The 16,199-nt window shown below is 44.2% G+C and overlaps 1 protein-coding gene across 12 annotated transcripts in view; it reads left to right on the top strand.

Moving 5' to 3' along the window:
- Positions 1 to 16,199, top strand: part of NEO1 (neogenin 1) — a 507,651-nt gene that overhangs the window by 417,573 nt on the left and 73,879 nt on the right. For all 12 annotated transcript variants that reach the window (XM_073363103.2, XM_073363101.2, XM_073363105.2 and 9 more), the window contains exons 10-12: positions 11,316 to 11,464; positions 13,884 to 14,022; positions 15,948 to 15,997. In XM_073363103.2, coding sequence (XP_073219204.1) covers positions 11,316 to 11,464; positions 13,884 to 14,022; positions 15,948 to 15,997 — 338 coding nt within the window. The remainder of the gene's footprint in view (positions 1 to 11,315; positions 11,465 to 13,883; positions 14,023 to 15,947; positions 15,998 to 16,199) is intronic.

Here is a 16,199-nt window from a genome sequence, read left to right as displayed (position 1 = left end):
GGGAGGGCTCCCCTGGGGTCCCTGTTCCCGGAGGGGTCTGCCAGCCACGGAACTGGGTCTCCTCACCTCGGGGCTCTTACTGGCTGTCTCTGCAGGAGCAAAGAGGGGAAGCTGAGGAGCAGCTTCAACCTGGGGCACCAGCAGTAAAGGAAGGAATGCTGTGGCTGCCTGCTCCATGGCACCAGCCAGAACAGCAGCTGTCCCTCAGTGCCCGGCTTTGGCTTCCCGTCTCTGACCTGGCCAGGGGGCAGGGAGAGAAGATGCGGGGGGACTCGGGGGAGGTGTGGAACTGCCCCCGGGACTGCCTTGATCTTGAGCTGTAGTTTGGGGGGGGCAATGCCCTCCATGTCCCCAACTCTGTCCATGCGCTCAGGGCTTCAGCCCCACAGGGAGCACAAGGGCTAGGGGCTCCAGGATTCAGCCCCGTGGGGGTGCCTGGGATTGAAGCTTCAGTCCCGCGCCTCCCCCCGGTTTCAGCCCCGCAGGGTTGGGCAGGGGGGAGGCACCAGAGACCAGGGCTTTTGCCCCATGCCTCTCTTGGCTTTAGCCCTGTGTGGGAGGGTGCACCGGGGATTGGGCCTTCAGCTACGGGGCCCCGTGGCCCCCTTGAAAAGGCTCACAGATCCCCTGGGGGCCGTGGACCCCCAGATGAGAACCACTGCTCTAGGGCACCCACCTTTACTCGGTTCCTAGGGCTCAAGACATAATCCTCTTAATTTAGGCACCCACCCTTTCCTAGTTCCTAGGGGTCCAGGCTCTTCTGCTGCTTCAGGCAAACACCCTTTCTCTGTGGAGTCAGGGCTTAATCTTTTGTGGGTTTATGGGGTCTTTTACTGGTGAAAGAGCCTTACACAGTAATATCCTGTGTAACCTCTATTTATTAACAATCAGCAAAAACTAGAATGCACACACTACACATACAATGCTCACCACTCCCAATAAAACAGATGAACTTTTCTTGATGGCCAATCAGGATCAGGTCCATCTGGGGGACTTCAGTTTCTGCATGGTGTCATTGGCAGAGTGTTGAGATCTGGCAGCTCTGTTCTTGGGGCTGTATCCCGGAGCTGGTTCCCAAAGAACTTCCTTTTGGATCCCAGTTTATATAGTGAAAATTGAGACCTGCTTAGCTATACCTTAACCAATCATTATACTAAAATTTAACTAACCAATGCTAATATATTGTAACAAAATTTTCTAACCAATCCTACCCCACCACCTTCATTGATTTGCACTTAGCAAAATTAACTGTATAACGGACAGAAACAATAAAAGAACCAGACAGAGATTGTACATACAAACAATAGAGAAGTGGGAACCATAATGACAAAACAATAAAGAAATTAGGATCTCACAACTATTGATAAGAGCATTCTGTCTGTCAAGAAATCAATCAAACTAAGTTTTCTTTAACCATCTTAAAGATCTGTTCCTTTATCTGGTGGTAGTGGGTGCCTTTAGGACAGGGTATCCTTCTTAACAGCCTTATATTACGTTGTTTTAATGTAATTTAGATGGAATGTGAGGATGTGACTTCCTGCTTCTCAGCTAATGGCTGCTGCTTTTTTAATTTGGCTGCAGACGAAGGTCTTGGGCTTTAGGCCTTGCCATATGTCTACAGACAAAGGCCTTATCCTTACAGCTGAGGTATGAAAATAGATAGTTAAGGCACCCAAATCTTCACTTCATCCTATAGCGTTGCAGTGAATTAACCATACAGTTATGATTAGTTTATAATTTTTGTAGTCCCAGATTAAAAAGAAGTTTCATTTTCCCCCTCATGTTAGAGCAGTTAAGGTTGTTTTGTTATAAAGAATAATGGGGAAAATAATTACTAATTCTTTATATACATGCACAAAATATGGAAAGTTTGAAGAATCTGTTGTTCTGTAACACAATTCAGGACAAAAATAATCTGACCCAGGGAACTAAACTTCTTAAAGGAGCCATTTCAAATTATTTTTAACTCATAAATTAATTTGTAAATTGGAGTAAGTGCTGTAATTTTGGGGAGGGATAAACAGTATTCACCATATGAAATAAAGTGGGTGAATCCCTACTTCAGGCGCAAAATTCAATTCAGCCTTAACTATAGAACCAACCAACCATTGCTTCCATAATAAGATGCTGCAAATGAATTATATACAATACTGGCCTGTATATACATGTACATGTTCACTTTTAAGGTATTGTATACTTAATCTGGTATACTGTGGAAGTGTAGTTTACTTTTCATATTACTTACTTTCATGGATTCTTTCATATACAGAGTAGTATACAGTAGTACAAGATACCCATATATGTGTGACGCTTTGAGTAGTCACTCAGACCAGTAAGGGGTTGTGTCATTGCTTGCCCTGTAGTCCTGGGTGCTTCTGAGCTGTGCAGCTGTGGCTCAGCGTCCTGACACCAGCAGCCTCCTTACAGGACTATGGCCTCACCCTCGCTTCCACCATCCTGGTTACTCCTTGCAGGGTGATGACAACAGCCCCTCAAGTCTTCCCCAGACCATCTCCTCTTCAGTGCTCAGTCTATCTCACTGCAGCACTCACAAACCTTTATCAATTTCACTGGTCCATTTAAAGAGACTACATAGCACTAGCCTGGTAGTTTGGCTGAGGATTTTACTCTTCAGTTTGAAACACTGCACTGAGATGATTGTGTAATAAGCCAAAATTAAGTTTATTAACAAAGAGCAGATATTTAAGTAATACCAAGTAGAGGGAATTGGGAAAGAAATGGTTAAACAAAAAAAAAAAAACGCTTTGAAGAATAAACCCTAACTTAAGAAACTAGAACCTTTTGTTCAGAGTAGTTTTCTCACCACAGTTCTTCCAGCATGGCTGGCCAGTTCTTAGCCAAGATCCACCACAGAGCTCAAAGCACCTAGTTTCTTTGTCTATTCAGGTGAAAGAAGTCAGAATGGCTCTTTGCTTATGTCCTCAAAGTTTATCTGTGTTTTCAGTCAGGAAACCCTTCTGGGGGCTCAGCTTGCTGACGGCATGTTAATTTTTGCAGTCTTCTTCCCCTGTCACGATAGTTATATGGCTATCTCCCAACTTGCTAGTTCGATGGCTTTGTTAACCTTTTATTTAAATGTACTTCCATTGTCTCTCTGCTTAATTTACATTAGAGACACATTCCTTTGTACAGAGTGGGTAACTTAAGCCCTACCTGCCAACACATTTCTAGAATGCATTTCCATCACATATTTATAATTTTTCATACATCACCCATGCATACACAACTCAATACTATTAATGATTAGTGCATTACCAGTTTGCATATCATACCTTACATGACATCTTTTAAATACAGATTATGACAAGAATGATTTGGGGCACACTGAGACATTGCTAGATACAAGGAACCCCCTGCCCTCTGGCATTGGAATGCTCTTAGAGTCACAATGTGCATCTAAGGTTGTGGAAAAAATAAAGTATTTGAAAAATAGTCTGTGATGGTGTAACTGTATCGTAATGTGTATGCACAAGCAGGCAGAGTTGTGTAATAATGTTAGTCCTTGATTTATTTATTTTTTTTTTTACTGATTTTTGAGTATTTAACCATGCAATCATAATGTTCTAGTAACATAGATGTAAAGAAGACAAATGGATTGGAATCAAAGGAACTGAGAAGCATTAATATACATTTTTAATTGTTTGTTTGAAATATTTAGTTGTCTGCTGAAAATCTCCCTTAGAATAAGAGAAGTCCTTTTAGGGATAGACATGGGATGGACTTAGCTGTTGGTGCTAATTCAATGAAATGATTCATAACCAAATAATTCAAACAGTCAGAGTGAACCAGATTTAGTTCTCTCCACTTTTGTAAGCAGATCTAATTAAAATTTTGGCTGGGTCACTTTTATCCATGAGAGGAAGGCGATAGTTTTCTTTCAGGGAATTAATCCCCCAGTTTCTAAATAGGCAAATTTGTCGGTGGATCTCTGACATGTTCTTTTCTTGTCCCAATCTATATCCCTTCCCTTTATTGTCAATGGTAACTTCGCTAGCCATCTGGTCACATTATATTTTTGTGAGAAAACTGGGGCAAAGTAGGCTTTAGCAGCTCTGCCTTCCTGTCATCTTCTGTTCTCAGCTCACCTTCTCCATTGAGCAGTGAACCAACAGTGTGCTTGATCTTCCTTTTTTGTCTGACATATTTGAAGAACCTCTTCCTGCTGTCTCTAACATTTCTTGCCAGCTGTAGCTCATTCTTTGCCTTGGCTTTCCTGATTTTGTCCCTTCATGGTCTTAATATTCCCATGTATTCTTCGGTGACATGATCTTCCGTCTATTTCCTGTATGTATCCCTTTTGGTTTTTAGATAGCTTAAAAAAGCTCCTTGTGCAGCCACATTGGCCTCCCATGGTTCTTCTTATCTTTCCTCTGTGTCAGAATAGCTTGATATTGAGTCTATAGTATTACATCTTTAAAGAACTATCAGCCCCTTTTGACTTCTTTTCTTCCTAATTGATCTTTTCATGGCACCTTGCTTACAATTTTTCTGAGTCAGTTGAAGTCTGCCTTTCTGAAATCCAGTGTCCTTGTTCTGCTGTTCTCATGTCCTCCTTTCCATAGGATCTTGAATTCTATCAGATCATGATCACATCCTCCCAAGTTCCCAGCCACCTTCACGTTTGCAACTAATTCATCACCGTTGGTCAAAACCAGATCCAAAATAGGTGACCCCTTGGTTGTTTCCTCAAATTTCTGAATTGGAAAGTTGTTCCTTACACATGCTAATAATTTGCAGGATTTGCATTATTATGTTTTGCTCTAATAGTCTTCCAACAGATATCAGGAAAAGTTAAAATCCCCCAGCTCATGTGTGTTAGCTAATCTTGTTACCTGCTTGTAGGATGACTCATCTACTTCCTCTTCCTGATTTGGGGGTCTATAATAGACCCCCCCCCCCACCATAACATCGTTACTGTTCTTTTCCCTTGTTATCCTCACCCAGAGACTCTCAGTAAGTCTTTTGCTCACTTCCCATTGGACCTCAGAGCAAGTGTATTCATTCTTGACGGTACAGCGCAACACCTCCTCAAGGAAAACTGGCGTAGCAGCAGCACTGCTGAGAAGGATCTGGGAGTTGTGGTGGATCACAACCTCAACATGAGTCAGCAATGCAATGCTCTTGCGAAAAAAGCAAATGTAATTTTAGTTTGCATTAACAGAGGCATAGCATGCAAGTCATGGGTGATAGTACTGCTCTGCTCAGTGCTTGTTAAGCCTCAGTTGGAGTGGGGTATCCAGTTTTGGTCACCAATGTATAGAAAGGATGTAGAGAAACTGGAAAGGATCTAGAGGTGAGTGACAAAGATGGTCAAAGGGATGGAATGCAAGTCATATGAGCAAAGGTTGACGGAACCGGATATGTTTAATTTGGAAAAGAGGAGATTAAGGGGGGATATGGTAATGGTCTTCAGATATGTGAAAGGCTGCAACAAAAAAGATGAAGAAAAGTTATTCTGTTTTTCCGTGGAGAGCAGGACAAGAGGCAGTGGGTTCAAACTACAGCAGGCACAGGTGTCGACAGCCCCGCCATGGTCACCAGAGGATGATTCCTCCAGCACGGAAGAGCAGTTCAGCCCCTTGCCAAAACTCCACCAGTGCGATTGGGCACCTGAGTCTGCATCTATGTCTACGTCACCGCCTTGGCAACATAGCCAGTGGCCAGCACAGTGGCCTTATTTGAGCGCATGGGACATGCCAGTGATGACGATGCCCCCTTCGCACCACACATCTGTTGCCACCTTGGAGCAACAGCTGGCGGCACCGGGCTCAGGCATGAGACCCACTCAGAGGTCCGGGTAGAGGAGACAGTGCCCACCACAAAACCTCCATCCCCCACTGGGGATGATGCCTCATCGTCATCCTTATCCCCAGACGAGGCGGTTGCAGGACCCTTGAGGGCCAGCCTGTCAAACAATTTTAAGGAACATCAGGCCCTGCTTCAACAAGTGGCCGAGAACTTGGGCCTAGAGATGGAGAAGATGGCCGATCAGGGGGACACTTTCTTCTTTGTCCTCTCAGCCTCTACCCTGGCATGTATTGCACTACTAGTGCATGACAGGTTCCTGAAAATTGCCAAGGCCCTCTGGTAGACCTTTTCGTCCATCCCTCCCACCTCCAAAAGGGCTGAAAAGAAGTACTTCATCCCGGCCAAAGGGTTTTCAGTACCTTTATACCTACCCACCTCTGGGCTCACTGGTTGTCTCTGCGGCTAAGGAAAAGGACAAGCAGGGGCACACTAGTTCAACTCCCAAAAATAAAGAGGCCAAAAGACTGAACCTCTTTGGGAGAAAAATGTATTCAACAGCCAGCCTTCAGTTCCGGGTAGTGAACCATCAGGACCTCTTGGGCAATACAAGTTTAACTTAGGGGACTCCCTCCATGAGTTCAAGGAGTCCTTCCCACAGGGTGTGGCCCAGGAATTTGGTGACCTGGTGGAGGAGGGCACCACGGTGGCTAAGCACTCCCTCCAAATAGTGTGGGACGTGGCGGACAAGAAAGGTAGGGTGGTCGCAGCCACGGTGATTATGAGGTGCAGCTCTTGGCTTCAGACTGCCGTCCTGTCCCAAAAGATGCAGGCCTCTATCTGGAACCTCCCATTCGATGGGAACGGTTTCTTTTCAGTGCAGACTGATGTGAGGCTGCATGGATTAAAGGACACTTGGGCCACCCTTCACTCACTGACCATGCATATGCTGCAGTCTGCATGGAAGCAGTTCTGGCTGACCCCTCTGCCAAGGCCTTGGCAGCCTCGTAAGGCATCTGCAAGGAGAAGGGATAGACACATGAGCTTTAGTCGCTTCTGCCCTTCCTCCTCCCACTCACCTGCGCTGCCTGCCCCAGTGCAGCATCCCGAGGGCCAAAAGCACTCATTTTGAAGGTGCGCTTGAGAGCGATGCCTCAATCAATTCCCTGGATCCACCTTGTTCTTTCCTCAACTATTTTCATCCCTATCATTCAACCTGGTCACAGGTCATCTCAGACTGCTGGGTGCTGGACATAGAATCTCTGTTTTATACCCTGCAGTTTTCAGCCGCCCCTCCCTACCACCCCCCTCTTTCCCTTCAGGGACCCTTCTCACGAGCAACTCCTTCTCCCTGGCATCATTCCCACCTGGGATCCAGGAGACCGGTATGCTGCCCTCCACTTAAAGGACGCTTATTTCCATATTCCAAGGTCACAGACGTTTCCTCTGTTTCATAGTGGGTGGACGCCATTTTCATTTCACAGCACTGCCCTTGGGCCTCTCATCAGCCCTGAGGGTGTTCATAAAATATATGGCGCCCGTGGCTGCTTACCTGAGATGTTGAGGTGTCCAGGTCTTCCAGTATCTCAATGACTGGCTCGTCAAGGGCAGGTGTCAGGAGCAAGTGCAAAGGAGCCTCGATCCGGTGCATTCCACCTGCCACAACAGGGGCCTGTTAATAAATGAGAAAAAATCCACCTTAACACCCGTCCAGTGAATAGAGTTCATTGGGGAGGTTCTCGACTCCACGTGAGCTAGAGCCTTCCTTCTGGAAGCCATGTTGCACCTGATCTTTTTCAGGCCATGTTGGACCTGATCTCCCATGTAAAGAACTATTAGCTCACCGTGGCTCACACCTGTTTGCAGTTGTTGGACCACATGGCCACGTGTACATACTTGGCCAGCCATGCTTGGCTCCATCTCTGGCTTCTGCAAGCGTGGCTGCCGTCTGTCCACATTCCCAACAGGCATGACCTAGACTGTCCTGGCAGCAGGGCCAGAGGCCAGCGCAATGGCCTTACTGGAATGCCTGGGGTATGCCAGTTATGCCAATGCCCCCGTCGCACCAATGGTCAGTCATAGAATAATAGAATATCAGGGTTGGAAGGGACCTCAGGAGGTCATCTAGTCCAACCCTCTGCTCAAAGCAGGACCAATCCCCAACTAAATCATACCAGGGCTTTGTCAAGTCTGACCTTGAAAACCTCGAAGGAAGGAGATTCCACCACCTCCCTAGGTAACCCATTCCAATGCTTCACCACCCTCCTAGTGAAAAAGTTTTTCCTAACATCCAACCTAAACCTCCCCCACTGCAACTTGAGACCATTACTCCTTGTTCTGTCATCTGGTACCACTGAGAACAGTCTAGATCCATCCTCTTTGGAACCCACCGTTCAGTCGCTGCGTCGGACAAGTATCAGACAGCACCGACAGCACCAGACTCAGTGGGTGAAGTGCAAGTGGATGCTGGGGTGGAAGGGCAGGTGCCCACCCCAAGACCCTCTTTCCCCACAGGAGCTGATGCCCTGGGCTTGCCCGCAGTGGAAGAGTCATCCTCATTCTCTCCAGATCAGGCTGTGGGTACTAGCCCACCAGATGACTTTAAGGACACCAAGCCCTGCTCTGAAGGGTGGCCACTAGCTTAGGCCTAATGGTGGAAGAGATGGCGGAGCAATCAGACGCTTTGTTTAATGTGCTCTCCGCATCCACCGCTGCACATGTCACTCTCCCAGTGCACGAAGGGGTCCTAAAGATTTCAAAAGCCCTCTGGCATACCCCGAACTCAATGCCACCCACTTCCCAGAGGGCTGAGAAGAAGTATTTCATCCCAGCCAAGGGGTTCAAATACTTGTACACTCACCCGCCCCTGGGGTTGTTGGTTGTTTCTGCAGCCAATGAAAGAGACAAGTAAGGGCAATCTAGTTTCACCCAAAAAAACAAGGAGGCTGAGAAACTGGGGCTCTCCCCAGGTGGACTTGTTCACGATTCATCAGAACAGGAAACAGTACACCAGGTCGACTGCTCCCTCCACATGAATGTCAGGGAGCTCAGAGTGGTTCGCTTGGCCTGTCACGCTTTTCGGTCCCACTTAAAAGGCAAGGTCGTTCAAGTTCTGATAGACAACACCACGACAGACAACACTACTGTGTTGCTTATGTCAGAAAGCAAGGTAGTGCAAGGTCATCAGCACTTTGCCAGGAAGCCCTCTGGCTCTGGGACTTCTGTGTGCAGCATGCCATTCATTTTGTGGCAGCACACCTTCCCAGGACCAAGAATGTATTATCGGATCGCCTCAGCAGAGCCTTCTCATCTCGCCACGAGCAGTCACTCCACCCCGAGGTGAGCATCTGCCACTGCTATGCGCTGGCGAAGGTGCCTCTGCCAGCGATCGTGATGGCACACTCGACTTGGGCACAAGCATCATCAGTGGCCTTCGTTGCACAAGTACCAATCCAAGAGATCTGTAGGGCCACTACCTGGTCATCTGTCCATACGTGTGCATCTCATTATGCGCTTACCCAGCAAGTTTGAGCCGACGCTGGCTTTGGCAGAGCAGTGCTGCAAGACTGTGGACTCCGAGCCCACCTCCGTGGACACTGCTTGTGAGTCATGTAGAATGGAATCAACATGAGCAAGCACTCAAAGAAGAAAAAACAGTTACCGACCTTTCCGTAACTGTTGTTCTTCGAGATGTGTTGCTCATGTCTATTCCATTACCCGCCCTCTTGGAGTTGTCAGCAAGAAGGAACTGAGAGGGCATAGGGTCAGCGGCTCCTGGTATACCGACGCATGAGCGCAGCACTCGGGGGTATCACAGCCAGCCCTCCGGATACCACTAAGTCAAAAATCTCCGACGACTGCACATGTGAGCTTACACAAAGCAAGAATGGAATGGATGTAAGCAACACATCTCGAAGAACAACGGTTACAAAAAGATAGGTGACTGTCTTGTCTGTTTCACTACCTAAATCTGTATTTTTTTAAGAATGGGATATGATTGCCAATCATAAAGATAATAAAGAGCATTTTTCAGTTCTGAAAGCCAAGAGTTTCTCCCTGAAGAGTAACCTTTATTCTGGAAGGTGATAAGAGTGACAACTTGCTTCTGTCCAAACCAGAATTTTCTGGGGTACTTCTGATATTTCCAATTGTGTTAAGCTTTTGAGGATCTGGAAGTTAGTGAGCTGTGTCTACCAATAATGGCTAGGTGGATTAAAACATCAGTAACTATACACAGTCCATGAGAGAACAGGCAGTACTCTGAATGTTGCCTATTTTTGTCATGCTGTTTGAAATGTAGTTTTATTGCCTCTTTTTCAAAAGTGTTGAGCACTTGCAGCTCCCATTGTCCCCAGTGGGAGATGGGGTTATTCCAACAGCTCTGCAAATCAGGCCATTAATTTTTATCTCTTATGACTCTGTGATCCTTTTGATCCCATCAACCCTTAGTTTCTATAACTATGATTACTTCTAGTTCTGTTAATGTTTTATCTCTGTTCTGTACCGCTTGTTCCTGTATTCCACACACAATTGCCTCAGCTGAGCATAGAAAGTGCAAATACTTTGAATGTGCACTACACAAAGACAGCTAGATCAACATATTATAATTACTTAAGCATGTATTTTTCATCCCTTTTAAAGTGTATGGAAGTGGTTTACAAATGTTAAAGCATTTGTTGTAAATGTAAGTGCCTTTGCAGATTTTTACCTCAGAAATTTTCTGAGAATTTTCTACCTCAGATTTCTACCTCAGAATTTTATGAAATTTTCACACAGTGACACAAAGAATGGGATAATTTTTGTGTTTGTTTTGGCGGAAGAGAAGGAAGAAAGTATTAGTGTCAGAGGTTCTTTGATTTTGCTCCATCTGTTACACCAGCTGGCTGATATTTCTGTGATCTTCAAAACAAGTTCTGTTTTGGCATGAATGGAGAGCAGATACATTCAGAATATATCTCTGAAGTGCAATATAAAAAGCTCCAACATATAATGTACCTTTGCAGTAGAACTCCTTTTGAAATCAGAAGTTGCTCTGTGGTCTGCAGGGTTTGCAAATAATGAGATTAAAAAATGAAGTTTTCTACCATTTGAGACAATACCATATCTCTCAGTCTGCCAATTAGTGAAATGGAGTTCAGGTATTCTGAAACTGAGGTAGTGTGGAAGAGGGTGGAAAATTACTGGAACATATTATCTCTCCTTTACAACAGTTTTATGCTTATGTGGCTCCTTTGATGTCAGGGAAGTGACATCCATATAAAACTGGTGTAATAGAGTGGAGTTTGATTCACTGTTAGTAGAATGTGCCTAAAAGTCTATGCACAATATGTAGGGATAAGTTTTCAGAAGGGTGGACTCCCATTGCGGACACAACTTGTGCCTGCAAAATGTACAGTAATATTAATGGGTTTGTTCAGTTACCCAGAATACCTGTTTTAAGGAGTATTTCAGGGTTGATTGCTCTTTGGGTTTGCCTCAGTATATTTAGCAATGTCAAAGTTAATAGTTATGTTTGATGAATTTACACTAGTTTCATGTTTATGTTCCAGTTCAACTTCCTGGTCCAGCACCGAACATTCGAGCATATGCTAATTCACCCACTTCAATCACTGTCACATGGGACACACCGTTGTCAGGCAATGGTGAAATCCAGAACTACAAGCTGTATTACATGGAAAAGGGGACAGATAATGAACAGGTATGATACCTATATCTCTCTTGACAGAATATAATGCCAGTTTAACTCTGGTCATACAGCCATATACCCAATAACAATACTTTCTAGTTATAACGCTTTTCCTCTGAGTTTCTCAAAACATCCTGCCAATCATTTGACTGGCAGTTTGGATAATGCCAGCGTATTAAGGGTGAAACTATGGAGCTATAGAAACTGAATGTCCCTCTGAAAAGAGGAACTGAGAGTTTTATAGTATTGTGGGATTCATGAAGTACGAACATAACAAAATTAAGACAGTATTCTATGTTCTAGCTCATCTAATTTAACAGCAAATTGATACATGACTTGTTCAGGTCTGATCTACACAAAAAAGTTGCACGAGTTAAACTAAAATTAGTTTAAAAGCAAATTAGTTAAGAAAATCCATAGGAGTTTACAACAGTTTATCAGTTTAAAACTGACTTGTGCTGGTTTAGCTTTTCACAAGGCAAGATGAATCAACATAATCCAATTACATAGCAATATGTCTTTTCATACTGGAGTTTGCATTGTTTTAACCAAATTGCTCATTTTAAAACTGATTTTAGGTAAGCTGCACCAGCCTTTACATAGACAAGGCCCCAAGTTAGCGAATGCGTATGAAGAAATATTTATGAAAGGGCAAGTTTGGCTCTGAGTGGGTACTCAGAAATTTTAAAGGAGACTTAAATACAAAAAGCCTATCTGGGTTTTGGATTTATTTCAGCAGTTCTGGTTTAACCACAATAACAATAACGTATCAGAAGTCTCTGGCTCCATTCCCTCCACAAAGCTTTACATGTATCTCATATATCTAATTCACTCCCACGTGGGAGTGTCTTCCTGAACTGACTGAGTTCTTGTTGGGAATTAATACGAAAATGTATCTCCAGGCTGTTTGTCCCACAGAGCCCTTCTCTAAGGGCCACCACTTCAGTGGGAAACATCAGGGATGCAGTCATCTCCAGAGGGCAACAAAAGGCTCATGCACCATCACAAGAGAATGTGTCCTGGGAATACTTAAGAGCCAAGTCAATGAGCTTGCTAAGAAGTATTGGAAACACAGTGAGGATCTTAAGTTTAGCAATATTAACTCAGACTATGTCAAGTGGACTTGCTAAGTTTGTAGACAGATTCATTCCTCTTTTACAAGAGATGGAAACAGCTAATTTAATTGGTGGCTTTAATGTGATCCCTAATCTTTCTATTGCTTGAGTTCGACTGCTAGTATTTTGGAGGAAGAGAGTGGGATCCTCTTTTGTGACTAAGCTTTGTTGACTCAATAGATTGTGACTTTAAAGGAAAAAGCAACAATGCTGCCCCTGTAGCTGATTATGGGTTGGGCTGCAGGCTTGTCAGGGTGGATAAGAAAGCCATAGATATTCAATATTTCTTATTTGTCTGCTAACTTTTGTGTGTGTCTGTGACTAACCCTGCAATGGTGGTTCCTGTCCCACCCACCGGGCTGAGCACAGCTCGCCACTCCAGGTGTTTCAGCCCAGTGAGCAGGGTCACAGCACTGGTTAGGTTTCATAGAATCATAGAATATCAGGGTTGGAAGGGACCTCAGGAGGTCATCTAGTCCAACCCCCTGCTCAAAAGCAGGACCAATCCCCAATTAAATCATCCCAGCCAGGGCTTTGTCAAGCCTGACCTTAAAAACTTCTAAGGAAGGAGATTCTACCACCTCCCTAGGTAACGCATTCCAGTGTTTCACCACCCTCCTAGTGAAAAAGTTTTTCCTAATATCCAACCTAAACCTCCCCCACTGCCACTTGAGACCATTACTCCTTGTCCTGTCCTCTTCTACCACTGAGAATAGTCTAGAACCATCCTCTCTGGAACCACCTCTCAGGCAGTTGAAAGCAGCTATCAAATCTCCCCTCATTCTTCTCTTCTGCAGACTAAACAATCCCAGTTCCCTCAGCCTCTCCTCAGAAGTCATGTGTTCCAGACCCCTAATCATTTTTGTTGCCCTTCGCTGGACTCTTTCCAATTTATCCACATCCTTCTTGTAGTGTGGGGCCCAAAACTGGACACATTACTCCAGATGAGGCCTCACCAATGTCGAATAGAGGGGGACGATCACGTCCCTCGATCTGCTCGCTATGCCCCTACTTATACATCCCAAAATGCCATTGGCCTTCTTGGCAACAAGGGCACACTGCTGACTCATATCCAGCTTCTCGTCCACTGTCACCCCTAGGTCCTTTTCTGCAGAACTGCTGCCTAGCCATTGGTGGCTTTAATGTGATCCCTAATCTTTGTATTGCCCAGCTGCCCCTCCATCATGATGAGGCAGGGGCCAAACCTGAGCAGCACTGTGACCCAGCACACCAGGTTGCAGCGCTTGCCGGGAGCCAGTCCTGTTAGCATGTCAGCATTGCTTTAGGGATTGAGTCGCATGTATCTTTGTGAACAGGATGTTGATGTTGGAGGTCACTCCTACACCATTAATGGATTAAAGAAATATACTGAGTACAGCTTCCGAGTGGTAGCCTACAATAAACACGGTCCTGGAGTCTCTACCCAAGATGTTGTTGTGCAAACTCTGTCAGATGGTGAGTTGCTTTATTCCAGTTTTCTTGTGGAAATCATTTGGTGATCTCTTCCGATTAAATGGATTTTTAACCAAATAGAACTGCAGAAGTTTCTTGCAAGACATTGCCCTGTATCATGATCTGGTTGCGGAATATGCTCGTGCATGCTGAATGGACCTCTTTGAGATTGTTGGAAGTGGGTGGAAGGAGATTACTGTACCTGCAAAAACATCTGCTTTTCTAATAATCAAGCAATTATTTCTCTAATATTCACATCATGGACTAACGCTTGTACAACATATCTAGATCAAAAACACAGAATAATACTGAAGCCAGTAACCCCAGATTTTTTTTTTGAGTTTCTGTAATTTACTGTGTGTAGGCAGATTTTTCACATTAAATGAGTTTTCATTTTAAGTGTTCATAGGTGGAGATCTTGTATAATAATCATCAACCCCAGAATAAATACTTGCATTGGAATGATTAAGTCCTAGTCTTAAATTTAAAAGATGCTTTTTTGTAGTGGCACATACAGTACCGCTATGATAAATTGATGATTTCTTTGATGTTTCATGTTTGTTCTTACATTATCTTTACACTTTTTCTTCTCCTTTTTTCCCTTTAATAATTCACCTGCTAAGTTTGCTAGCTGATGGGGAAAAACCCTGTATTTCTGATCTGCTTCCCATGTGGATATTGTTAAATCAGTAGTATTTATTGCTAAAAGCAGGCGATTGTTACATTATTTCAGGCAAGCCAATCGGAAAGGGAAGTACGTAAATTTGGCTATATTTAAAAAAAATTGTAGTGGCCACTATTAACACTGGCTTTTACGTGTAATGCTTAGCTCTGAAATATGCTTGTATTTATTCTTGATTGCCCTTCAGATACTTCTTCCCTTTTTCAGGTTTCCCGCACCCCTATTTGCAAGCAGGCTCCACTTGCAGAAAGTGTTCAGTTTTTGTTTTCTTCTTCTTAATCTGTTTTCGTCTTTGTGAAAGAGAGCAGGGCTTAATCTTCACTTGTGCTGAGCTCACATTCAGGGAGAAGCCTGCCCTTCTGCCACCCCCATGCTGAGTCTAGCTAGTCCCCAGCGTAAATTACGGTAGCCATAGGAGGGCTCTCAATTGATGCTATCTGGAATGGTTCCCTAGGAACTATTCTGCCAGCTAAGTATCACCAGAGTTCAGAATGCTCTGATCCCAACCTATATAGCCTTGTTATGCTGCAGCCTCACCCTAGCCCCTTACATTATGCTGGCTCTTCGTTTCTATGCCAGGAGAAGACTCCGCTATCCCTTTGGGATAACTTTATGTGAGCTTTGCACCACTAAATCAGTGCAGACGGGACATAACAGGGTCTAAGGCTCTCTAATATATCCATTGGTTCATTTTTTCACAGCCCAATTGTAAATGTCATGATACCAAGTTGCTACTGTTTAGTTAAACAGTTTAACAAAGAATTTCTCATTTTATACCACTAAACAGACCTGAGCTACTTTGTATCCAATTTTCCTTTGGGAGGATGTCATGATATAAACAATACGGACAAAATTTCAAATTTTGGGTGCCCAAAATTAGGAACCTAAGTAAATGTTCTGATTTTAAAAGATGCTGAGCAACCATCTCTTCTGGTGTTGTCAATGTGAGATGTAGATGCTCAGAAACTTTGACTATCAGGCCCCTTTTATTCAGGTGCTTACTAGTAGGCACTCAGGTTAAAAATATAGAACCTGTGTCCACTAGATCTATATACCGTAAGACCTACTTGGCTGAACAATTACTGTCTATCGTAAAGTATTCATGGTAGAGCTATTTAATAAGTATATAAAATATGGTCTAAGACCAGAGATCTTGGGATTTGACTCTTATGCAATGGACCGATATCAGGGAGGAATTCTATTACTTACAGAGTTTTGGAGGAGTAATTTTTTAAAACATTTCTAGTCCCCAGTGCTGCACCCCAGAATCTGTCGCTGGAAGTGCGGAATTCCAAGGTAAGATGCTGTTAATTTGCCATTTTTGACGGGTGGATGACTAGTAGATGGAGCCCAGGTTGACCAAAATTTCAAGCCCCCTTGGACTGTTCCTTCAAATCCTCCCATCCCTCAAGCAGACTTTGACACATGTCCCCCTCTCCCAGAAAGACTACCCCTCTCCAGATCACAGACCCTGATCGGCTTAATTCCAGATCAGTTC

Source organism: Lepidochelys kempii, chromosome 10 (genome assembly GCF_965140285.1).
Source record: "Lepidochelys kempii isolate rLepKem1 chromosome 10, rLepKem1.hap1, whole genome shotgun sequence".
NCBI lineage: Eukaryota > Metazoa > Chordata > Testudines > Cheloniidae > Lepidochelys > Lepidochelys kempii.
The sequence above is the reverse complement of the archived record's forward strand: the minus strand, read 5'-3'. Positions and strand labels throughout refer to the sequence as shown.